This window comes from Ranitomeya imitator, chromosome 4 (assembly GCF_032444005.1).
Source record: "Ranitomeya imitator isolate aRanImi1 chromosome 4, aRanImi1.pri, whole genome shotgun sequence".
Lineage (NCBI taxonomy): Eukaryota > Metazoa > Chordata > Amphibia > Anura > Dendrobatidae > Ranitomeya > Ranitomeya imitator.
The window spans coordinates 274,700,184-274,724,578 of record NC_091285.1 but is presented as its reverse complement, the minus strand read 5'-3'; the positions used below and the strand labels follow the sequence as shown (position 1 = coordinate 274,724,578).

At 46.1% G+C, this 24,395-nt stretch overlaps 1 protein-coding gene across 1 annotated transcript; it reads left to right on the top strand.

The window, feature by feature from the left end:
• Positions 1–1,214: 1,214 nt before the first annotated feature.
• On the top strand, positions 1,215–11,944 carry YEATS4 (YEATS domain containing 4). The gene is made up of 7 exons (XM_069764632.1): positions 1,215–1,475; positions 5,520–5,639; positions 5,827–5,893; positions 7,705–7,799; positions 8,826–8,918; positions 9,888–9,975; positions 11,654–11,944. The coding sequence occupies exons 1-7, from the start codon at positions 1,425–1,427 to the stop codon at positions 11,821–11,823; spliced, it is 684 nt and encodes a 227-aa protein (XP_069620733.1). The 5' UTR covers positions 1,215–1,424; the 3' UTR covers positions 11,824–11,944.
• The last annotated feature ends 12,451 nt before the right edge of the window (positions 11,945–24,395 follow it).

Here is a 24,395-nt window from a genome sequence, read left to right as displayed (position 1 = left end):
TTGTGACTAATGCTCTATAGGTGCAATTCACACTTTATGGGAAAACTGGTGTTTAGTCATATAATGTCACAACTCTGTAAGGCTTCTTTCACACTTGCGTCGGTACAGGGCCGTTGCAATGCGTCGGCCTGATGTACCGACGTACGTTGTGAAAATTGTGCACAACGTGGGCAGCGGATGCAGTTTTTCACCGCATCCGCTGCCCATTCTAAGTCCCGGGGAGGAGGGGGTGCAGTTCCGGCCGCGCATGCGCGGTTGGAAATGGCGGATCCGACGTACGAAAAAACGTTACATTGAACGTTTTTTCGATACGACGGTCCGCTAAAACACGATGCATCCAGTGCATGACGGACGTGACGTATGGCCATATGTTGCGATCCGTCGGCAATACAAGTCTATGGGAAAAAACGCATCCTGCAGGCACATTTGCAGGATCCGTTTTTTGCCCAAAATGATGGATTGCGACAGATTAAAAAAAAACGCTAGTGTGAAAGTAGCCTAAGGGAACGTAGCTGTCAGTCTCCGTCAACACGTTTTCAATTGACCCCACATAACCTGTATTATTCATCACCACAGCAGATGCGCTTGTATTGGATATTTAATAGCAGTATCATTTAGTGATTCAAGTTTGGGTAACGATAGATTAGATTTTCTGGGCTTTAGCTCTGGAGAATTACTGCAATGTTCTCCAAGTATACGGCCAGCACACGTCCGATTTCTACCCCCGTGTGAACGCACGCTTATATGGTACACCGCCGTTAGTAGCCCCGGCCTTGGCATCTCTGACACAAACCCTACTAAATGATGGCCACAACGACAGCACCAGGAGGACCCGGTAGGCGCTGGCGACATGGCCAATAGTCATCGCCATTCCAAAAACGGAGATCAAACATTCCATCCAGTCCAGGATCCATTGAGTGCAATAGGAACCAAGTCCTGGGAATGTCTCCTGCTTCTCGCCTTTTCTGCTGCTGTTTTGTGGGTCAAATATACTCTGCACCACTTTTTTTGTAGGGAAAATAGTAGTTGGCCATGGCAACCATTCAGAGTTCCCCCTCAGTTTTTAGGCTGCATGCGGTGCCGTCTGCTACAATGGGCAGCGACTATTATTAACCCCTCCATATTCCCATAGGCAGAGACGGAAGAGTCCAAAGCATTCCCCACGTGACCACGCCCCCCTCCAGTCACTGGGCGGGCGCGTTAGTGTTTGGACTGTACCATTGTCATAATGAAATAGGAGGGTTTCGTGTGCCGCAGAAGGTTTGTATCAGCGCTCGGACCGCGGCGTCAGACGCTGAAATTCCCGCAGCTCTGTGTGCGCTGTGCGCTTTCCTGTGGCCGCTGTCCGGTCGTTTCCCGCGGTGAGTGGCGGTGGCTCGTCCGTGAGCTGCTCCTGCCCCTCCCCGGCCGCCTCCCGCTTCACTATGTTCAAGAGGATGGCTGAATTCGGCCCGGACTCCGGAGGGAGAGTGAAGGTGAGGGGGCCTGGACCCTGCTGTGTAGCCGGCCCTGCAGGGGTCCCTGAGCCCCCACACGGCTGTGTCTGGGGGTCCTCTGCCCGGGAGCCGGCTCTGGGCGCCCGGATATGTGTGTATAATGGGTTTATGCGACTTTGTGCTGGCAGTCTGCGTGTGTACAGCCGGCAGAGGCACAAAGAGGCGTGTGCTGCTGTACTACAGAGCTGGGGGTCTGGGGCTGCACTATGGGGGGGCTCTGGTTCTGCACTATGGGGGGGCCTGGGCTGTTTGCAGCTTGGACTACAATCTTCATCAGGTTCTAGTACTGTAGCTGTACAACGAGAAGTTATGTATGTGAGGTGATCGGAGACCCCAGACCTTTCCCATGGTATAAATAGGCAGAAATGCTCAGCGGCTTTCTGTACTGTGTGGGGTGAAGTCCCACTGGGGACAGTGATGCTGTGGAATGGCGCTGAGTGAAATACATAAAGTGGTCTTCACATGTAATGGGCCATTTATCCTAAGGACCTGTGATCTGTTACCTGTGGACCCCTGTTCACATATAAGAGACGGCAGCATTGCTGCAGCACTAATGTACAGGTGAGAGGCTCTATAAGCGAGCTGGGCCGTCCCCACCATTGCATTGGGGTCTTTCCTTGACGGTGACCATTTCCCAAGCTGAGAGCGGACACCGGTACATCTGCCTGATTCCCATTCTAATTCGCCAGTCATAAGTACACCCTGGGGGCATATATTAGACTAGCTATTGAACCCATTCTACGCCCGGGTGGCGAGCATTTATATTGGTATATGGTCTCCATCCTGGTATGTGCTGCTCCATCCTGCGTCCCCATCCTGTCATGTGCTGCTCCATCCTGCGTCCCCATCCTGTCATGTGCTGCTCCATCCTGCGTCCCCATCCTGTCATGTGCTGCTCCATCCTGCGTCCCCATCCTGTCATGTGCTGCTCCATCCTGCGTCCCCATCCTGTCATGTGCTGCTCCATCCTGCGCCCCCATTCTGTCATGTGCTGCTCCATCCTGCATCCCCATCCTGTCATGTGCCGCTCCCATCCTGCGCCCCCGTTCTGTCATGTGCCGCTCCCATCCTGCGCCCCCGTTCTGTCATGTGCTGCTCCCATCCTGCGCCTCCATTCTGTCATGTGCTGCTCCCATCCTGCGCCCCCGTTCTGTCATATGCTGCTGCCATCCTGCGCCCGTTCTGTCATGTGCTGCTGCCATCCTGCGCCCGTTCTGTCATGTGCTGCTGCCATCCTGCGCCCGTTCTGTCATGTGCTGCTGCCATCCTGCGCCCGTTCTGTCATGTGCTGCTGCCATCCTGCGCCCGTTCTGTCATGTGCTGCTGCCATCCTGCGCCCGTTCTGTCATGTGCTGCTGCCATCCTGCGCCACCATTGTATTATATGCCCCCCATAAGACGCTCCAGTGTGTATGCCCCCGTATGCTGCTGCCATATAAAAAAAAAAAAAAGCAGCAGGAATCGGCGCCTGCGCAGTCCGCGCTTTCCGGCGTCATTTTCTTGAAGACACACTCCGGCTCCTCTGCCTGTGACTGGTAAGTCAGAGGGCGGCGCCGGCGCGCATTAAGCGCGTCATCGCGCCCTCTGAACTGTCACAGCAGAGGAGCCGGGAGACGGAGCCGCACGCAGCGCTGGAACGGGGAAAGGTGAATATACTTACCCTCCTGGCGGTCCCTGACTCTCCGGTGGAGATCGCGGTATGCGTTCAGTGCTTACGCATACCGCGATCTCCTGGGAGCATCACTCTGTGGGGGCCAGACTGCGCCGGCGCTTGCGCCTGCGCAGTCTATAAAGGCTTCGGACAGAGTGACGCTCCCAGCGTTATATTATAGATTTTGAGGCTTTTCACAGAATTTTAATGGTGACTATCATTTAATTATTGCTTTTTCCCCTCCTATATCTTGTTACCCAGGGCTGACCGCGCAGCCTCCATTTGCCACAGTTTTGTAAAGCCTTTTTATGGGCCACTTAGTTGATGATAAAATATGGCCCATGATTTCTAGGTGGAATAAACATTCAGGAGATTGTTATAATTCTGGGTTGTCAGAATCCTCTTAAAGTTTCCAACCTGCAGAGTTGTCTGATCTCTTAGGCTACTTTCACACTAGCGTTTTCTGCAATCCGTCACAATGTGTCGTTTTGCGGAAAAAACGCATCCTGCAAAAGTGCTTACAGGATGCGTTTTTCCCCCACAGACTTGTATTGACGACGCATTTGCGACGGATTGCCACACGTCGCATCCGTCGAGCGACGGATGCGTCGTGCTTTGGCGGACCGTCAGGAGCAAAATACGCTACATGTAACGTTTTTTGCTCCTGACGGACCTCTTTTTCTGACCGCGCATGCGCGGCCGGAACTCCGTCCCCACCTCCCCGCACCTTACAATGGGGCAGTGGATGCGCCGGAGAAATGCATCCGCTGCCTCTATTGTGCAATGCGTTAAACGCTAGCGTCGGAATCTCTCCCCGACGCATTGCGACGGGGAGATTCCGACGCTAGTGTGAAAGAAGCCTTACTGGTGGATTTTGGAATGAAAGTAAATCCACGACTGTTATGTACCATCAATGTGCATAGTCTTCCAAAAGCCTGTTTTATCATTACTGGGTAATGTGTCTCCATTATTAGGAGCCACTATTCTATATTGGTATCTTGTTTAAAAAAAAAAAAACCACTCCTCCGATCAGTTTTATGCTCTTAATATATTAAAGCCATCATATTATATAGCACTGTGTACTTACAATTGCTCATTTTGCCTTTCTACCCAGCTAATTCTTCTTTTATCTGCGCTATGTAGAAACAGGAAGTCTCTTGTCCCTACATTTGTCATTCTCCTCTTCAACCCCTGACCCAGTTGCTCCACCATCTACCAGGGACTTTTGCAGTAACTTATGAGTAATACAGGGAAAATTGACCTCCTGTTTCTACATAGCGCTTAGGCTACTTTCACACGTACCGACGCAAACTGCGATAAAAAAGGAACAATGTGGGTAGCGGATGCAGTTTTACAACGCATCCGCTGCCCCCATTGTAAGGTCCGGGGAGGAGGGGGCGGCGTTCCGGCTGCACATGCGCGGTCGGAAATGGCGGACTCGACGCACCAAAAAACGTTACATGGAATGTTTTTTTTTTTGCCGACGGTCCGCCAAAACACGATGTGTGGTGATGCGTCGCTAATGAAAGTCTATGGAGAAAAAACGCATCCTGCGGGCAACTTTGCAGGATGCGTTTTTACTCCAAAACGAAGCATTGCGACGTACGCCAAAAAATGCTAGTGTGAAAGTAGCCTTAGAGGGATTCAGGTATTCAGTGTTTAATCATGTGATGTCATAGATCTAATGGGAAAAGACAAGAATTAGCTGGGTAGAAAGGCAAAATATACAGTGCTATATTATGATGACTGCAATATATTAAGTACAATATAAAGTGACTAGCACACTCCAGGGTGTTGTGATGCAAAAAAGTGGGGATTTATTACATACAGTAAATCACAAACGTTTCGGTCGATACTGGACCTTCATCAGTGTGCTAGGTATAATTGTATACTTGTATGGCCCCAAAAACAATAGACTACTCGGATTTGCATCAATCAGACATGCTGGAAAAAAAGCAACAAGCCGGGAAGAAACAGAACCAGGCTGGTCAACTGACGGTGAGTCAGAATAATGGGTGGCGCTGAGGCTCAAAAGAGCTGTCAGTACGCCAGGACACTAGGGATAAATGCGGTATCCACCGCTAATAGAGTGTGTGCCCACACTCTATTAGCGGTGGATAGCACACTGATGAAGGTCCAGTATCGACCGAAACGTTTGTGATTTACTGTATGTAATAAATCCCCACTTTTTTGCATCACAACACCCTGGAGTGTGCTAGTCACTTTATATTGTATACGTTCAGGTTTGGGCACCTATGACTGTGCACCTCCCCTATTTAGGCTGTGCTTAGCATCTTCTATATTGCAATATATTAAGAGGATAAATACTTTGATAGGAGGAGTGCTTCTTTAATTGTCTTTTTCCCGATCTAGGGAGTTACAATTGTGAAACCTATCGTCTATGGAAATGTTGCCCGTTACTTTGGGAAGAAGAGAGAAGAAGATGGGCATACTCACCAGTGGACGGTTTATGTCAAACCCTATCGTAATGAGGTACCAGTAACACAATTCATTGTTCTTGTCAGATGTTTTCTATATCTACACTAATGACATAAATTCAACTTAAAACAAATGTTGGGAGAGGTTTGCATCCTTCATATATTTAACCCCCGTCCCAGAACACTAATAGCGCAGTTGCAATGTGGACAGAGACTGAAGTTGCATTTCTTTATACTTTCAGGACATGTCTGCCTATGTGAAGAAAATTCAATTTAAATTGCATGAAAGTTATGGAAATCCTTTAAGAGGTATAATGTTAAAGGTCTTGTAGGTTGCACGTTACTTTATATCTCAGCATGACTAAATATCTATTGTATTTTAAAAAGGGGAAATCTGTCAGAGGGATTCCACCCCAAACTATTTGCACATGTAGCTGTTCAAAGACAAGTCCAGCAATATATTTGCATGGTCAGTCCGTTCCTCCATTACAGGGAAATGGGTTTTTGAATTGATATGTAATTGAGGCTAAAGTGCTTTTGTGCATTCATGCCCTTTCCAAGCCTCTGTCACTCCAGCTCTATTCCCTGCCCAGTGATGCCTCCTCCTGCTTGTGTGCCAGCTCCTTTGCATGAAGTCACACAGCATAGAGGCTGTTGGGTAGGAATATTCCTCGCTTGGCGGGGAATAGAGCTGGAGTGACTGACTTGTGTAGTGCTTCCACACTCAAAAACCTTCAAATACTGATTTCTCCGTAATGGAGGAATGGACTAGCCTTGTAAAAGTATTGCTGGACTTGTCATTGAAAGAGCTACACCTATCTCTGCGTAATCTAATGTATGTCAAGTGCAGAATGGGAAATAAACTGCAGTTCCAACAAGTACTTGCATGGCTTCATAGGTGTGTCAAGATGATGGCCTTCAGTAGGTAGCCCCTCAATAGTTTGCATTGTCAACACATCGGCGGGGAGTACTATGGGCATTGGAGCGTCTCGCCTTTTAAATGCCCAGATCAAAGATTGATTAGTGAAATTTAAGTGATTAAACTGGAGTCCTTGGCGCTATCTCTGATCATGTTAGTCATGTTCAGGCAGTTTAACACAGCTGCCAAAATCACCAAAAGTGATACATGGTAAATTTAGACACAGTATGGACAGAGAAACAGACTAAGGCCGGTATTACACATACGCGAGATATGACCGAGCCTCGCAGGTGACAACCCAGCTCTGGCGCCGGCACTCCGGAGCGTGCAGCCGCACAGCAATACATGGAGCTGCACGCTCCGCTCTGGAGTGCCGGCACCAGAGCTGGGTTTTCACCTGCGAGCGAGACTCGGCCGTATCTCGCGTACGTGTGATCCTGGCCTACTACAGGCCCTAAATCTTGACTGAAAAGCTGTAATAGGAAGAAGTACTACAGCTGAAGGATATAGTGTATACAAATGTATAATGCAGCAAACTACCAAGAACAATTGTGGGCTTACATTCTACAGGATTATGGGGGAGGAGACCGTAGGTCGGGGGTTGCAGTAGCTCCGATGGCATTGAGGTGGTCGTGTGGTCACTGCAAGTTGTAAGCTTTTTATATAATATAATATAGGAGTCATCGTACATAGTTTACCTATGGCCATGTTGGATAATAGGGCAGAGAAAACACCTCAACGCATGTTCGCCGCTGCCTTCCAAAATCGACAGCATGGGCCTGTGTGCTTTCAAAGGTCAGGACTGCGTTTCAGCCCCTGAAGTTAAACACCTATTGTGTCCCCCCATTTCCTTGTAGATTGTAAGCTTGCGAGCAGGGACCTCACCCCTAATGTCACTGTTTAAATTGTCTGAACTCGTACCGAATTTATTGTCTGTACATGTCCCCGCTTAATTGTAAAGTGCTGCGGAATTTGTTGGCGCTATATAAATAAAAATTATTATTATTATTACCAGTAATGTGGCTTTGACCCTAGTATGTGCTAATGCTGGAATAGATTTGGTGCCACTAGGGCACAGAAAAGTTGTCAGGTTCCAGCATCTGTGAAGCCACCTATGAGGGATGGAGGGTCACAGCTTGGGCCGTACTGTCTTTCACAAAAAGGGATTTTGTTTGTAATTCCTTTTTGTCCTTTATTTTAGTTGTTACTAAACCGCCTTACGAAATTACAGAGACTGGATGGGGTGAATTTGAGATCATCATAAAAATATTTTTTATTGATCCAAATGAACGACCTGTAAGTACACTCATCTTTTTTGCTCAATGTAAGGTTATGTTCACATGATACTATGACAAGTTTTTGTTTTCTAAATTGCTGTTAAAAAAGGGCACAATTTCATCCATTGAACACACCGTAATGTGCAGTGTTCAATAATTACACTGTCAAGTTCACACAAGTTTCTCTTCTGCAAACAAATGACCTGTTTTTCATAAAGTTTAGGTTTCAATGGCCATTTTTACCATCTGTGTTTCATCCGTTTCTCTTTTATGCACAAACTCCTCACTCCCCCCCAAAATGAGGCTTCCCAAATTTTTCCTGGCAAAGTTATTGAAGGATGGCAAACACTAGGAGGTGGCTTTTTTCTCTCTATAAAGCCAGAACTGTCAAAGAAGGGTGGTGGAGAACAAGTAGGTGTGAAGGTGCACTTAAAAGGACTCTGTCAGTATGGAATAACTGTTCAAGCTATGTCCTGCTGCTCTGTGCTCCACAGCAAGACCAATTATTTATGTATACCTTTCCACCTGCTTGGTTTCCATATGTCTCTGCCCTTCTCTTGGTCTATGAAGCCAGAGCAGTCAAAGAGCGGGGTTGAAGATGATGGGAAAGTGTAGCTAAATGATTGGCCTAGCCATGATTCACCGAGCTCCTGTACTAGGTTTGAACTATCATTCTGTGCTGATGGTCCCTTTAAACGGACCATCATTGATACCGGATCTCAATCCAAAATCTGCTATTGGTTGCTCAGCCAAGTATTCGAGAAGGGAGTCTTTTACTCCTGCCCATGTCATTTAGTGTTTTTATTCATTATTTATTTATTTTTTAAATGCATGTATGAGGATGGGACAACTCCTTGTTGAATGTACCGGCGCATACTAAAATCTAATAAAACATAGATGGTCCGTATCCACCTATTTCTGAAGATATTGACTTCTAATAAAAAAAAAAACTATCATGTGGCAGTCACGTTGACCACAACTGTAAGTACCCTTTTTTTTTTTTTTTTTGCTAACTCTTTATATATTTTTCTTTTTTTCGGTTTAGGTCACTTTATATCATTTGCTAAAGTTATTTCAGTCAGACACAAATGCCATGCTGGGGAAAAAGACAGTTGTCTCAGAGTTTTATGATGAAATGGTAAGAAACCTTTGTCTATACAGGAGAAATAACTTGTGTAGCTAGAGTGCTGACTAGTGATAATTACTTACAGTATGCAGATACATATTAGAAGCTTCTGTAAGGTGTTCTAAAGCAGAGGTCCCCAACTCCAGTCCTCAAGGGCCACCAACAGGTCATGTTTTCAGGATTTCCTTTGCATTGCACAGGTGATGCAATTATTACCTGGGCAAGACTAAGGAAATCCTGAAAACATGACATTTTGGTGGGCCTTGAGGACTGGAGTTGGGGACCTCTGTTCTAAAGGGCTTGAAGCTTCTGAGACTTCTAGTAATCAGCAGCTTGTTTCATATTGCTTTCACATTGTCCCATTCTATGTAGTAGTTGGCTTCTGTTTACTTTTCTGACAAGATTCCATTTTAGCTTTTTATTCCACTACTGTGTAATAAAGGGGTTGTCCAGGACATATATAAAAAGTTTCACCAAGGATTGTACAATGCTGATTATTAAGTTTTATAATACTCACTGCTAGGAATCTTCTCTTTCCTAACTACCTGCCTGTTGTGTTCTGTGTCAACCTCTGCCAGCAGTTAAGAGACTACTCCTGCCAGACATTCGGCTGACTTCACATCGAAAGCAGCGGTTTCTTATCCACTATGTTCTGTTGACTGGTTGGGACTGCCCAAGTCATATTGATTGACAGCTGGCTCCCCGCTGCCTAACTGCGAGAAAGCTGGTGGCCAGTGATCATCATGTCGGCAGTCACTCACCTTTGATAGAGCAGCCCATGAGCAGGTGAATTGCCTGCAGGATAAGGCAGTGACTGATGAGTCTGCGATGGGTAGAACAGGCAGATAACTCTTAGCAGCTACCTGGTGGTTAAGTTTTAGGTCATACTAAAAAATATTAAAATTGTCCTGGACATCCCCCTTTAACTATATTGTCAGCTTTCAACCTAGTACCCCAAAATAACTTGTTTTATTATTATAGATTTTCCAAGATCCTACAGCTATGATGCAGCAGCTTTTAACTACATCCCGCCAGTTAACTCTTGGAGCATATAAACATGAAACCGAATGTAAGTTTTACTTCATTATAGAAGTACATTAAAGGCGTTTCCACCTCCTTTCAGAAGTCTTAATAGTCTCTCTTCTGCTATTTTGTTATTTCTGTGCTGCTTGTATACACTTCTCTGTGGGGAGTCACTGGGTGCAAAGCTGAATTTTAATGATTAACAGGTTGTCTGATCTGAGAATGTGCGTTCGGTCTTCGCTCTGCCCTACCGTGATCTTGCCAGCCCCTTCAGCTGACAAGCGCTGCTATTTGCAGCTTGTCATTAGAAAGCATATCACAGTACTTGTTAATTGAAGTGGCTCGCTCTACAATGCATTGGCAGTCAGTTGGTGAGCTCAGGTGCCAGGCTAAGTGCACACGTTGCGGAATTGCCACGGAAATTTCCGCAGCAATTCCGCAACTCTTGCCGCGGGTATATCGCATGTGGAAATGGCATGCGTATTCCTGCTAAACACTAGCGTTTTGCAAGTGTAATTAGCTTGCAGAATGCTAGCGTTTTCCAAGCGATCTGTAGCATCGCTTGGAAAACTGACAGGTTGGTCACACTTGTCAAACAGTGTTTGACAAGTGTGACCAACTTTTTACTATTGATGCTGCCTAAGCCGCATCAATAGTAAAAAGATCTAATGTTAAAAAAAATAAAAAAAAAGTTATTCTCACCTTCCGACGTCACCCGATCTCCTCTGTGGTGCATGCGTCGGCTGGGATGACGTCACGGTCTTGTGACCGCGACGTCATCGCAGGTCCTTCGCACACAGCATCCCTGGGAACGGAAGCACCGCTGAAAGGCAGGATGACTCCAGGGGCCATCGGAAGGTGAGTATATCACTATTTTTTTATTTAAAAAATTTTTTTTCAACAATTATATGGTGCCCAGTCTGTGGAGGAGAGTCTCCTCTCCTCCACCCTGGGTACCATCCACACATGATCCGCTTACTTCCCGCATGGTGGGCATAGCCCCATGCGGGAAGTAAGCAGATCAATGCATTCCTAGGTGTGCGGAATCCCCGCGATTCTGCAAATTAATGAACATGCTGCGTTTTTTTTCTGGAATGTGTTTCCGCTCAGGAAAGAAACACAGCATGTGCATACAAAATGCGGATTGCATTCTTTTAATAGGATGCTTAATGTGAGTTTTTTTTTTTTTGCGGTTTTATCGTGTTTTTATAGCGAAAAAACACGAAAAATCCAGAACGTGTGCACACAGCCTCAGACTTCACTGTCCTTTGCACTGAGCATGTTGATGCTTTGCAGCGCCAGGCCCTTTAATTGACTAGTACTGCGATGCGCTTTTCAGCTGAAGGGAGCAGAGGAGCGTGAAATCTGACATCTGAGCATGTGTGCTTGGACCCCATGTCAAACATTGCAAGGTACCATGCCCCCACCCATCAGGGACAAGCCATTTTAATTTCATCCAATTCTGGTGCCCAGATCGGGAGTAGTGGACAGGAAGAAGTGCCTGCATAACAAAGGGTTATATGATCCTCAGAGATGCGCTCATAGTGGCAGCACAGGTAATACTTGCTTTTCTAATAAAATTTAGGATCTATGAGAGGGGGTGGAATAGTAGGGGAAAAACTTTTTTTTTTTTTTTTTTAATATGACAAACATACTGAAATTATATATTTTTTTTATTTTACCTTCATTTGGTGATCTGAATGCATTCATTTTTGCTATTTTAGTCGTAGAACTAGAATCTAAAACCAGAGAAAAATTAGATGCTGCCAAGAAGAAGACAAGTTTTGAAATATCGGAGTTGAAGGAGAGATTAAAAGCCAGCCGAGAAACTATTAACGGTTTGAAAAGTGAGATCAAGAAACTGGAAGAAGATGATCAGTCTAAGGATATGTAGATAAATTATTGTGTTGTCTGTACAGTCTTTGATGTTACATTTGCCAGCAACTCATTGTAAATAAATTTTAAATGTATATATTTTTAAATTTTAATAACTATTATTAAAATCTTAAAAACAACTATGGAACAAATTCCTCTATTAGGTATGCACAAACTTTTCTAGTCTTAGAGCCACATCGTCAGAATAAAGCAGTCCCAATACCCTCAAGAAATCTTAGTGATTTCCTTTGAAGACCTTTTTTGTCTTATTGAATGTATGTGTTAAATGAGCCACATCCATTCCCAGGACTACAAACTATCTAGATAGCAGGTTTATGGCTCTTAAATAGTGATGAGCGAGTATACTCGTTACTTGAGATTTTACCCTTCGCCACGACAGCACTCCACATGAGAGAGAGGGATCCGCCCATAGGAACAGGAAACCTACAGAATAAAAGGAGGCGGTCCCCTCTCCTCCTCAGTTTAGGTTTCCTGTTCCTACAGGGACCCGGCTTACCTACAGATGAAGAGGATCCCTGGGCCATGCACCCGCCTGCGTCGGTTTCTGTGGGAACGGCAGGGGCTGCGGTACCAGAAGCAGCGGCGGGGGAGCCCCTGCTTGCAGCCTCCCCCCTCGTCTGGCCAAACATCCACGGTCCGGGTCCGGTCACCGTAGGTCCGGCCGGCACTGTGAGGACGCGCGCGCTGCAGCGGCCGGCTTAATAGCCTCTGGCGGCCGCATGGTGAGTGAGAGCGGCGCGTCTAACCCGGAAGTCGCGGGAGCACTTCCGGGTTGGTCCGGGGAGGCAGGAGAATGGGCGGCAAGTTTAAAAATGCAGCGCTAGCGTCGGGCCGGTGTGTGTGAAATGGCTTCACCGGCCGACGAAGCGCACCTGCCCGCAGTGCAACAGCGCTCTCCCAGCAGGGAGAGAAGCACGAGGAGCAGCACAAAGAGTGGTGGCCGACCTCCAGAGAAGAGTTCTACCACCAAACGAATTCCGCCTCCAGAACCGGTACCTGTCAGCTTCACTGGGTGAGTTTTTGAAAGAGTCTCTTCCTATATGCTGATATATGTTCCTCCTGTATCCTTCCTCTAGACTAAGAAAAGGACACACAAATCTAAGCATAAAGAGTGTGCTTTATGTACGCAGCCCCTCCCGGATGATTATGCCAAAAAACTGTGTGCAGAGTGTATCATGCAAACTCTACGGCAGGAAAATATCATGACTCCCTCAGATGTCAGAGCTATTATCCGAGAAGAGATGCAGGGTTTGGCGCAGACAAGTAGCGCCAGTACCCGTCAGCCTAGCAGGTCCCGGTCTCCGGTTAGTTCGGAGTCAGAGGGTGTATGTATTTCTTCAGACGAAGAGGGATCTCAGCCGAGCTCATCCGAGACTGAAGGGGGACTTTGTCTTCCCAACAGTAATGTGGACAATTTAATAAAATCTGTCAGGAGCACGATGGGGTGCCCAGATGGGAAAGAAAAGAAATCAGCACAGGACATAATGTTTGCGGGGTTAGGACAGAAGAAACGTAGGTCCTTCCCCGTCATACAAACCATCAAAGATATTGTCAAAAAGGAGTGGGACAAGCAGAATAGAGGGTTTTTACCATCATCCTCTAAAAGGCGCTATCCCTTCAGCGATGAAGACCTAAACACCTGGTCAAAGGTGCCAAAAGTTGATGCTGCGGTAGCCTCCACAACCAAACAGTCGGTCCTACCAGTGGAGGATTCAGGGGTCCTGACAGACCCGCTGGACCGTAAAGCAGAAGCTTTACTAAAGAGGTCATGGGAAGTCAATACGGGGGCGTTCAGGCCCGCCATATCTAGTACCTGTACTGCAAGATCTCTACTAGTATGGACGGAGCAATTGGAGGAACAGATTAGAGGCAAAACTTCGAGGGAATCTATCCTGCTGAAATTGCCTCAAATTAAAGAAGCAGTAGCATTCCTAGCTGATGCCTCAGTGGACTCGCTACGTCTTGCAGCCAGGTCAGCCGGCCTAGTCAACACAGCCCGGCGTGCACTCTGGCTAAAGAATTGGAAGGGGGACGCACAAGCTAAAGCAAAACTTTGTGCGATTCCCTGTCAGGGTGAGTTCCTTTTTGGGAAGACGCTGGATGAACTCCTGAATAAAGCAGGTGAAAGGAAGAAAGGCTTCCCTAACCAGTATCTTCCATCCTACAGGAGAGCCTTCAGGAGACGCCCCTTTACTAGGAACAAGCCGCTTGAACAAAGAGAGCGATGGGAGTCGAAGGACCCAAAGCAAAAAGGTGCCTTTTTTAGCGGGTCCCATAATCCGAGACGTAAATACCGCTAACCAGGAAGTAGGCGGCAGATTAAAATTTTTTCTTCCCCAATGGGAACAGATAACATCCAGCCAGTGGATTCTGGACATTGTGCAATACGGCCTTAAATTAGAATTTGATCGAATCCCTTGGGATTCCTTCATAATAACATCTCCAAAAGGTCAGGACCAACAGAGGGCTCTAGAAATAGAGATCCTATCTCTTCTATCTAAGAAAGTCCTGATTGAAGTTCCCCAGGATCAAAAAGGGAAAGGGTTCTACTCCCCTTTATTCCTGATTAATAAACCAGATGGTTCATTTAGAACCATCATAAATCTTAAAAAATTAAATTCTTTCCTGCGTAATCATACCTTCAAAATGGAATCCATTAGTTCTACCATAAAACTCTTATTCCCTAGGTGTGTCATGGCCGGAATAGACTTAAAGGACGCCTATTACCATCTTCCCATACATGCCGAACATCAGCAGTACCTAAGGGTAGCAGTCACCCTGGAGGGAAAGGTTCGTCACTTTCAATATGTTGCAATGCCATTTGGGCTTTCTATGGCTCCCCGCGTCTTCACTAAGGTGATACTAGAAGTGATGGCTCATCTACGCCAACGAGATACCTTGATAATACCCTACCTAGATGACTTTCTAGTGGTAGGAAGCTCTGCACTTCAATGTAAAACTCGTTTATCTAATACGATCTCGTCCCTACAGGAGTTAGGTTGGATCGTCAACTTCGAAAAATCTCGGCTGAATCCAGAAACCGTTCAGACATTTCTAGGAATCCAGCTAGACTCCGTAAGTCAGAAATGCTTTCTTCCTCAGTCAAAGAGGTTGACTATACAATCAAAGGTATCAGACGCAATACGCAAACCCTACATGACACTAAGGAAGGCCATGTCCTTACTGGGGTCATTATCATCATGTATCCCTGCTGTACCTTGGGCACAATTCCATACCCGTCAATTGCAGTACGAAGTATTGTCGGCTCAGGGGAAAGACGGTTATCTAGAAAGTAGAATAACTCTTTCCAGTAATGTCTTAGAATCGCTATCCTGGTGGCTAGACATGGACCACCTATCACGAGGTGTGCCATGGATAATAGACCCGTCTAAAATAATTACCACCGACGCCAGCCCTATTGGGTGGGGAGCACATATGGAAGACAATCTGGCCCAAAATACTTGGGATCAGACAGAATTAATATGTTCCTCCAACTGGAAGGAGTTAAAAGCAATAGAATGTGCCTTATATCATTTTCTTCCGCAGATTCATGGAACAAATGTAAGAATTTACTCAGACAATTCCACCGCAGTGGCATACTTGAACCGTCAGGGTGGTACAAAGTCAGGAAGTCTGATGACCATAGCTGCAAACATCTTTCAGCTGGCAGAGGCTCATCTAACATCCTTAACAGCCCTGCACATCAAAGGTGTAGAGAACATCAGGGCAGACTACCTCAGCAGAAACGAGTTGCGTCAAGGAGAATGGACCTTAAACAAATCCATATTCAGAAGGATAACAGAAGCATGGGGGATACCACAAATCGACCTATTTGCCACAAGAGACAACCGGCAAGTACAAAGGTTCGCTTCCCTGAACACCAGGGATCACCCAGATATGTTGGACTCTCTCCACCATCCTTGGCGGTTCAGACTGGCATATGCCTTTCCTCCAATGTCTCTGATTCCTCTAGTGATCAGAAAGATCAGGAGGGAACAGGCAAGAGTAATCCTCATTGCACCATTCTGGCCGAAAAGACCATGGTTCTCTTGTCTCCAGACCATGTGCCTATGCGATCCTTGGATCCTCCCATCAGACAAGGAGCTGCTGTACCAAGGCCCCTTTTTCCACCCGCAAGTGAAAGGTCTTCACTTGACGGCGTGGAATTTGAGAGGCAACTATTAAGTTCCAGAGGGTTCTCAACAGAACTAGTAAACACCCTCTTATTGAGCAGGAAAAGATCTACCACCCTAATATATAGTAGGGTATGGAATAAATTTTTAGACTTCTACACGGTACCGTTCACTAAGCAAGTTCCACTCACACCTATCCTAGAGTTCTTGCAAAAAGGCCGAGAGTTAGGACTATCTGTAAATACCTTAAGAGTTCAGGTCTCGGCATTAGGAGCCCTATATGGATGCAATATAGCAGCTAATAGGTGGATCTCCAGATTCATAAAATCTTGTGAACGTAGTAAACCGGTCCATATTCCCCGTCTACCTCCGTGGGATTTAAATCTAGTATTAGAGGCCTTAACAAGCTCTCCATTTGAACCATTAGATTCAATACCTTTAAAAATCCTAACATATAAAGTAGCCTTACTAGTAGCCCTAACCTCAGCTAGACGGGTTAGTGACATCCAGGCCCTATCAGTAGACCCACCTTTCTTACTGATATTTCATGATCGGATAGTCCTGAAACCAGACCCCTCATACCTCCCTAAGGTAGCGTCCACCTACCACAGGTCACAAGAAATATTTCTCCCTTCCTTTTTTGATTCACCTGTAACTCCAGAACATCATAAGTTCCACACCTTAGATGTCAGAAGAGCCATCCTGACTTATATAGAAAGGTGTCAGACATGGAGGGAGAGTAGGGCTCTGTTTATCTCCTTTCAGGGCCACAAGAAAGGACATGGGGTCACGAGAGCTACCATATCTCGGTGGATCAGAGAGGCTATCTGCTTGGCCTATACGTCAAAAGGCGAGATTCCTCCAGTGGGTATAAAAGCGCACTCAACACGAGCCATGGCTTCCTCCTGGGCGGAACAAGCAGATGTACCGATCCATTTAATATGTAAGGCTGCAACTTGGTCTACACCTTCTACCTTCTACAACCATTATAGACTTGATCTGTCCACGTCTTCTGATCTGACCTTTGGTAGAGCTGTTCTTAATACAGTAATCCCACCCAAATAATGACTCTCTGAAAATCTCTCATGTGGGGTGCTGTCGTGGCGAAGGGTAAAAAGCCGGATTACGTACCGGTAATGCTCTTTTAATGAGTCCACGACAGCACCCATGTATTACCCTCCCTAAATTATGCACAGCTCTTTCCTTTAAGGTCACAAATAATGGTTGTATAGAGTTAAGAAATTTATGTGACTGAATAAGAATGAATACTAACACTTTTGCGGTTCCCCTTTTTATACTCTGTAACTAAACTGAGGAGGAGAGGGGACCGCCTCCTTTTATTCTGTAGGTTTCCTGTTCCTATGGGCGGATCCCTCTCTCTCATGTGGGGTGCTGTCGTGGACTCATTAAAAGAGCATTACCGGTACGTAATCCGGCTTTTCCCGAGTATGCTTGGGTGTCCTCTGAGTATTTTTTTTTTTTTAGTGCTTGGAGATTTCGTTTTCGTCAACTCAGCTGAATGCTTTACATTTTGATTACCGTATATACTCGAGTATAAGCCGACCCGAGTATAAGCCGACCCCCCCCTAATTTTGCCACAAAAAACTGGGAAAACTTATTGACTCGAGTATAAGCCTAGGGTGGAAATGCAGCAACAACCGGTGAATTTCAAAAATAAAAATAGATACCAATAAAAGTAAAATTAATTGAGACATCAGTAGCTGCGTTCATATATCCCCATATCTGCCCCATACTGTGCTCTGCTGCGTTCATATATCCCCATATCTGCCCCATACTGTGCTCTGCTGCGTTCATATATCCCCATATCTGCCCCATACTGTGCTCTGCTGCGTTCATATATCCCCATATCTGCCCCATACTGTGCTCTGCTGCGTTCATATTGCCCCATAGATGCTCGGTATAAGTCTGTGCCATGGCCGCTGCTGCTGCAATAAAAAAAAAAAAAAAGCCATACTCACCTCGCTGATTGCAGCTCCCAGCGTCCGGTCCCGGCGTCTCTCTGCACTGACTGATCAGGCAGAGGGCGCCGCGCACACTAGTGCGTCATCGCGCCCTCTGACCTGAACAGTCAGAGCCCAGATAGACGCCGGGAAGATGGATCGGCGCCCGGCGGCTGGAACGTGGACAGGTGAATATAACATACTCACCTAGTCCTGGCGATCCTCGCGCTGTCCCCGCCTGTCACAGCTGTCTTCGGTGCCGCAGCTTCTTTATCAGCGGTCACCGGCACCGCTGATTAGAGAAATGAATAGGCGGCTCCGCCCCTATGGGAGGTGGAGCCGCCTATTCATTTTTCTAATGAGCGGTCCCACGTGACCGCTGAAGAGAGGAAGAAGCTGCAGCGCCGAAGCCCGTGGGACGACAGGGACAGCGCGAGGATCGCTGGGACTAGATAAGTATACCTCAGCGCCCTCTCCCCCTCACCCGCCGACCCCACCGCTACCGTGACTCGAGTATAAGCCGAGGGGGGCACTTTCAGCCCAAAAATTTGGGCTGAAAATCTCGGCTTATACTCGAGTATATACGGTACATGTGGGGATTCCCTAGCAACCAGGCAACCCCCACATGTACTTAGCCTGGCTAATAGCTGTAAATCATTCAGCTGCCGCGATGAAAACTAAATCTCCGAGCACTCACAAATACTCGGAGGCCCCCTCGAGCGTGCTTGGGAAATCTCGAGCAACGAGTATACTCGCTCATCACTACTCTTTAATGTTTCACTATTCCAACAGTCACACTTCTGCATGGTCCTTTCTCTATCTTCTCTGCTTATTTATGGTGTTTACAGCAGTTGGGAGACTTCCATTTGATGGCTACCCTTTGCACCACTGGTACTTCCTTCTCCCTGTTCCCCTTCTATCATAGAGCAGCAATGTGAACAGCACCAGACAGATAAGCAAGCCTATCACCAGATCATCAAGGCCACAGGTTGTGCACCCCTCTCCTAAAATGGAGAATCTTTAAATGCCAACAGTGTACCAATATATTATGCCTGCAGTCCAGCAACTGCCAAGAATACATCCTCAATTGCAGAGGAAAATATACATCTATGTATTAAGGTAATTCATAAAAAAGCAGTTGGGTCAAATTCAGAAAATGTCAGTCCCAATCCTGCAAGCTAAAAAGACCAGTGCCTCCTAAGCTATCCTTATGCTCAACCAATGCTCAGTTTTAGCTATCAGCTATTGTTCCATTCAAAGGCTATGGGACTGATAAAGACAGTCTCATACGATTCTCGAACACCATCAATCTGTCACCTATCGCCATGATGGGTAATGAATGTTTACCTTAATTACATCTTGGGTGATTCACCAAACCTTGAAGTAGCATCCAACCACATAGATGTTTATAAGTTACAAATAATTAGAAAGATGGAATACTTTTCACCAAAACTTTTCAAAAATTGGTAAATTTCCAAGTGTTTTGGATTTTCTATCGCTGGTCACAAATTACATAATTGCCAAACACTTAAATGCAAGCAACTTGTCGGCAACTTGGCTGTCTTTAGAAAGACTACTCAGAAAACAGAGTGAGGGTAACACATCGGGAAAGAATACTTTTTTCTATTCACCACGACAGCACCCACTAGAGAGAGGGGATCCGCCCCTAGGAACAGGAAACCTACAGAGAGATAAAAGGGGCGGCCCCCCCTCGCTCCTCAGTTGGTTTCCTGTTACTAAGTGGGAAACCCTCAGAGAGAATCTCTGCAGTTTAGGAAGAGGAAAGCTCGCCTGGAACGCAGCCTGTACGTCTCTGCTGAGCGACAGGGGTCCCAGAGCGAGTGTCAGAGACGGGGGAAGGTTCCGGCTGGCTCCCCCCTCATCTGGAGGCATCAGCTGGATGCCGGGGTCACAACAATCTCCCTGATGGGAGTAGGTTGTTTGCACACCGCTTAATGAAGGACTCCCCATCGACATATCGGGTAAGTGATACGGTATGAAGCGCTTACCCTCTGGCCGATTTTTCAGTGTGGAGCAGCATGGAAAGCTGCGGTAGCCGGCGCCTCTCTTCCTCAGTAATATGGAGGGAAGACGCGCGAGCGCACACGCAGGCGAGGTATGGTCGGCGTGTATCCTCGTTATACTACACTATATAAGGCTGATGACACATGGCACTATGCGCACCATGTCGTCTCAGGAGGATATCGAGCACCTACTGGAGGTTGTAATCCTGCCTAGTGGTGATGCTAGGAAGAAAAGCAGTGGACACTCGAAAATGAGTGATTCCACTGATAAATCAGTGAAAAAATCGTCCCGCTCTGCACCCCAGGCCGATCAGACAACTTTGCAGCCGGTATATATTTTTATTTCCGGATGAGTGTGTATATAGCTTCAGAGTACTTACAGTAGTCTCCTCTACTTGTGTCTTTTTATAGGCTAAACGGACGACAAAATCTAAACATAAGCAGTGTAAAATATGTAATGAGCCTCTACTGGACTCTTATCTATGCAATTTTGACATAATTCTTTTATATAACACCTTGCAGCAGGAGAGTTCGGTTAGAATGAATGACATACGTCTCATAATCCGAGAAGAGCTTCAGTCCTTGAGAGGTAGTCCGGCTGTGAATGTGGAAAGGAGAACTAGGAGAACTTTCTCCTATAGCAGACACATCAGCTGAAAGTGGAGAGGTTGATTCAGACATCTCTCAGAAACTGGATTCCTCGGAGGAAGAGGATTATGTCTGTTTTCCCACAGACAATGTGAATAATTTGGTTAAAGCTGTAAGAGGAACAATGGGGGTGTCAGAGTCTAAAGATCCCCAGACACCGCAGGACATTATGTTCGCAGGTTTATCGCAGCGAAAGGGCCAGGTATTCCCCTGTGAATCAGGCCATTAAAGACCTTGTTAAAAAAGAGTGGGGTAAAGGACAAAAGGGCTTTGTGCCAGTATCATGTAAGAGGCGGTACCCCTTTGAAGATGAGGACTTGGCAGTTTGGTCTAAGGTTCCTAAGGTGGATGCGGCTGTAGCATCAACTTCTCGCCGATCCGCTTTACCTGTAGAGGATGCGGGCTCCTTACCTGACCCCATGGATAGAAAATCAGATGCTCTGCTTAAAAAGTCATGGGAAGCTTGTGTCACTGCATTTAAGCCGGCGATCTCAGCCACGTCCACTAGTAGATCTATGCTGGTCTGGCTCGAGCAGTTGGACCAAAATATCAAGAGCGGTGTATCCAGGGAGAAACTACGTGCCTCTATTCCTTTGATTAAGGGGGCTGCAGCCTTCATATCTGATGCCTCTATAGGCTTGCTCCGTCTGGCAGCCAGAACAGCCAGCCTCACTAATACGGCGCGGCGTGCATTATGGTTAAAGAATTGGAAGGGGGATGCCCAGTCCAGGGCTAAGTTGTGTACTATACCCTGCCAGGGTGAGTACCTCTTTGGAACTGTCTTCGATGAAATTCTCACTAAGGCAGGTGAAAGGAAGAAGGGGTTTCCTAATCCCTTTATTCCTTCTTAAAGGGCGTTCAGGAAGCCACCATTCGGAAGGAAGGGAGGCTTCAGAGACCGATGGAATAATAAAGATTTCAGACAAAAAGGAAACTTGTTTAATAAACGCCCCTTCAAGCCAGCAGATAAATTCCATTGATTATATTTCACCGGTGGGAGGAAGACTAAAAATTTTTAGTAAACAATGGAAAGAAATGACGGTTAATCCATGGGCCACTGACTTAATATCCTCAGGCCTCACATTAGACTTTATTAAAACACCTCCGGATTCTTTCCTTCTTACCACCTTAAGATCCAGGCCTCAGCAAGAGGCACTTGAAACCGAAGTTAAATCCCTCTTATTCAAACAAGTCCTAGTAGAGGTTCCATCTTCCCAGAGAGGGAGGGGATTTTACTCTCCCTTGTTTCTGATTAGTAAGCCGGATGGCTCTTTCAGAACTATAATTAATTTGAGAAAGCTGAACTCCTTTATAAGACCCAGAGCATTTAAAATGGAATCCATTCGTTCGGCTATAAAAAATCTATTTCCAAACTGTTACATGGTAGTACTGGATCTTAAGGATGCTTATTACCATATCCCTATATACCAGTTACACCAGCAAATTCTTCGGGTAGCAGTTTATATAGAGGGGCAAATTCGTCATCTACAATACAGGGCAATGCCCTTCGGTTTATCTATGGCCCCAAGGGTTTTTACTAAATTATTATTGGAAGTAATGTCCTTTTTACGGGTAAAGGATACTTTGGTCATTCCGTATTTGGATGACCTATTGATTGTAGGTAAGAACTCCCTACAGTGTGAGCAGAGGTTACAGGAGGTAGTGTTATCCTTACAAAACCTGGGCTGGCTGGTTAATTGGGAAAAATCCAGACTCCAGCCAGTAACGTGTCAGAAATTCCTTGGGCTCCTTCTGGATTCGGTTGACCAGATTTGTAAGCTTCCTGAGGATAAGAAAACTTCCATATTTGATAAAGTGTCCTTAGCAATCAAAGAGCGTAGTATGTCATTAAGAAATGTCATGTCACTAGGTTCTCTGACTTCGTGCATTCCTGCGGTCCAGTGGGCACAGTTCCATACTAGGCATCTACAAAAATTTGTATTGGAGGAGGACATTAAAAATAGAGGATGTCTGGATAAAACAGTTTTCCTAACATCAGAAGTAGTACACTCCCTTATGTGGTGGTTGGATCGGGAAAATCTTTCGAGAGGGGTTCTATGGGTAATCACCCCTTCTAGTATAGTGACCACAGACGCTAGTCCTGAAGGCTGGGGAGCACATTTTCAGGATCAGTTGGTCCAGGGTCTTTGGTCCAGTTCAGAACTTAATAGTTCCTCAAATGTCAAAGAGTTGAGGGCTATATATTATTCCCTACTTCACTTTCTTCCTCAGCTCAGCGGCTCTCATACAAGAGTATTCTCCGACAACACCACTGCGGTGGCTTATCTGAACCATCAAGGAGGTACGCGGTCAGACAAACTCAGGGAAGTGGCTTCAGACATCATGGAGTTGGCCGAAGGTCATCTGCTATCCTTGTCAGCAGTGCACATCAGGGGCATAGACAACTTTCGTGCCGATTTCCTCAGCCATCACACTCTTCATCAGGGGGAATGGATGCTGAACAGGAAGATTTTCAAATTAATAACAGCTCGATGGGGTGTTCCTCAAATAGACTTGTTTTCCACAAGAGCCAACCGTCAGGTCAAGGTGTTTGCCTCTCTATGCAGGGAGGACAAGCCGGACATACTCGATGCCCTCCAGGTACCATGGACATTCGACCTGGCTTATGCCTTCCCCCCATGGAATCTATTGCCTATCGTAATAAGAAAAATAAGGGAGGAAGGCGCAAGAGTTCTGTTAATAGCCCCATTGTGGCCCAAAAGGCCATGGTTTTCATGGCTGAGGGCGATGTCAGTGTCAGACCCGTGGATTCTGCCTCAGACCAAGGACTTGCTCTCTCAGGGACCATTCCTCCATCCTCAGGCAAAGGGCATGAACTTGACTGCCTGGAGTTTGAGAGGCAGTTACTAAGTCTGAGGGGGTTTTCTAGTGGGTTAATCGATACTCTTATGAAGAGTAGAAAACCTTCAACTACCAGGATTTATGTTAGAATTTGGAGAAAATTTCTTCAATTCCATACTGCACAACTTTCTTCTGAAGTTCCTATATTTCCAGTGTTAGAATTTCTACAAAGGGGTTTGGAATTAGGACTCTCCGTAAGCACTCTGAAGGTTCAGGTTTCAGCTTTAGGAGCTCTTTTTAATTATGATGTTGCGGGTAATAGGTGGATATCCCGATTTATATCTGCTTGTGAGCGTTCAAGACCAATTAGCATACCGCAGGTTCCTCAGTGGGATCTATCCATAGTCCTGGAAGCATTGACACAGCCGCCCTTTGAGCCTCTCCATGCAGCCTCACTAAAAAATATTTCTTTGAAAACTGTATTATTAGTGGCATTAGTTTCTGCTAGAAGAGTGAGCGATCTCCATGCATTATCTATAGATCCTCCCTTTTTATCAGTGACATCAGATAGGATAATTTTGAAAACAGACCCTTGTTATCTCCCTAAGGTAGCCACTACTTTTCATAGATCCCAGGAGATCTTGTTACCTACCTTTTATGAGAACCACTCAACTCCAGAAGAAGTAAAACTTCATACCCTAGATGTTAAAAGGACTGTCCTGACCTATGTAGAGAGAACTAGGGACTGGAGGAAGAGTAGGGCTCTCTTTGTGTCTTTCCAGGGTAAAACCAAGGGTACCAGAGTGACAAAGAACACATTATCTCGCTGGATCAGAGAGGCCATAATCTTGGCGTATAAAGCTGGAGGAAGAGATCCTCCAATGCATGTAGGAGCACACTCTACAAGAGCCTTGTCGACTTCCTGGGCAGAAAGGGCGAATGTGCCAATAGACCTTATATGTAAGGCTGCAACTTGGTCTTCACCTAATACCTTCTATAAGC

Coding starts and splice junctions, on each gene's coding strand:
- YEATS4 (XM_069764632.1), top strand. CDS start 1,425: ATGTTCAAGAGGATGGCTGAATTCGGCCCGGACTCCGGAGGGAGAGTG. Junction 5,640..5,826: donor TCAAACCCTATCGTAATGAG/GTACCAGTAACA, acceptor TTATACTTTCAG/GACATGTCTGCCTATGTGAA. Junction 9,976..11,653: donor ATATAAACATGAAACCGAAT/GTAAGTTTTACT, acceptor TTGCTATTTTAG/TCGTAGAACTAGAATCTAAA.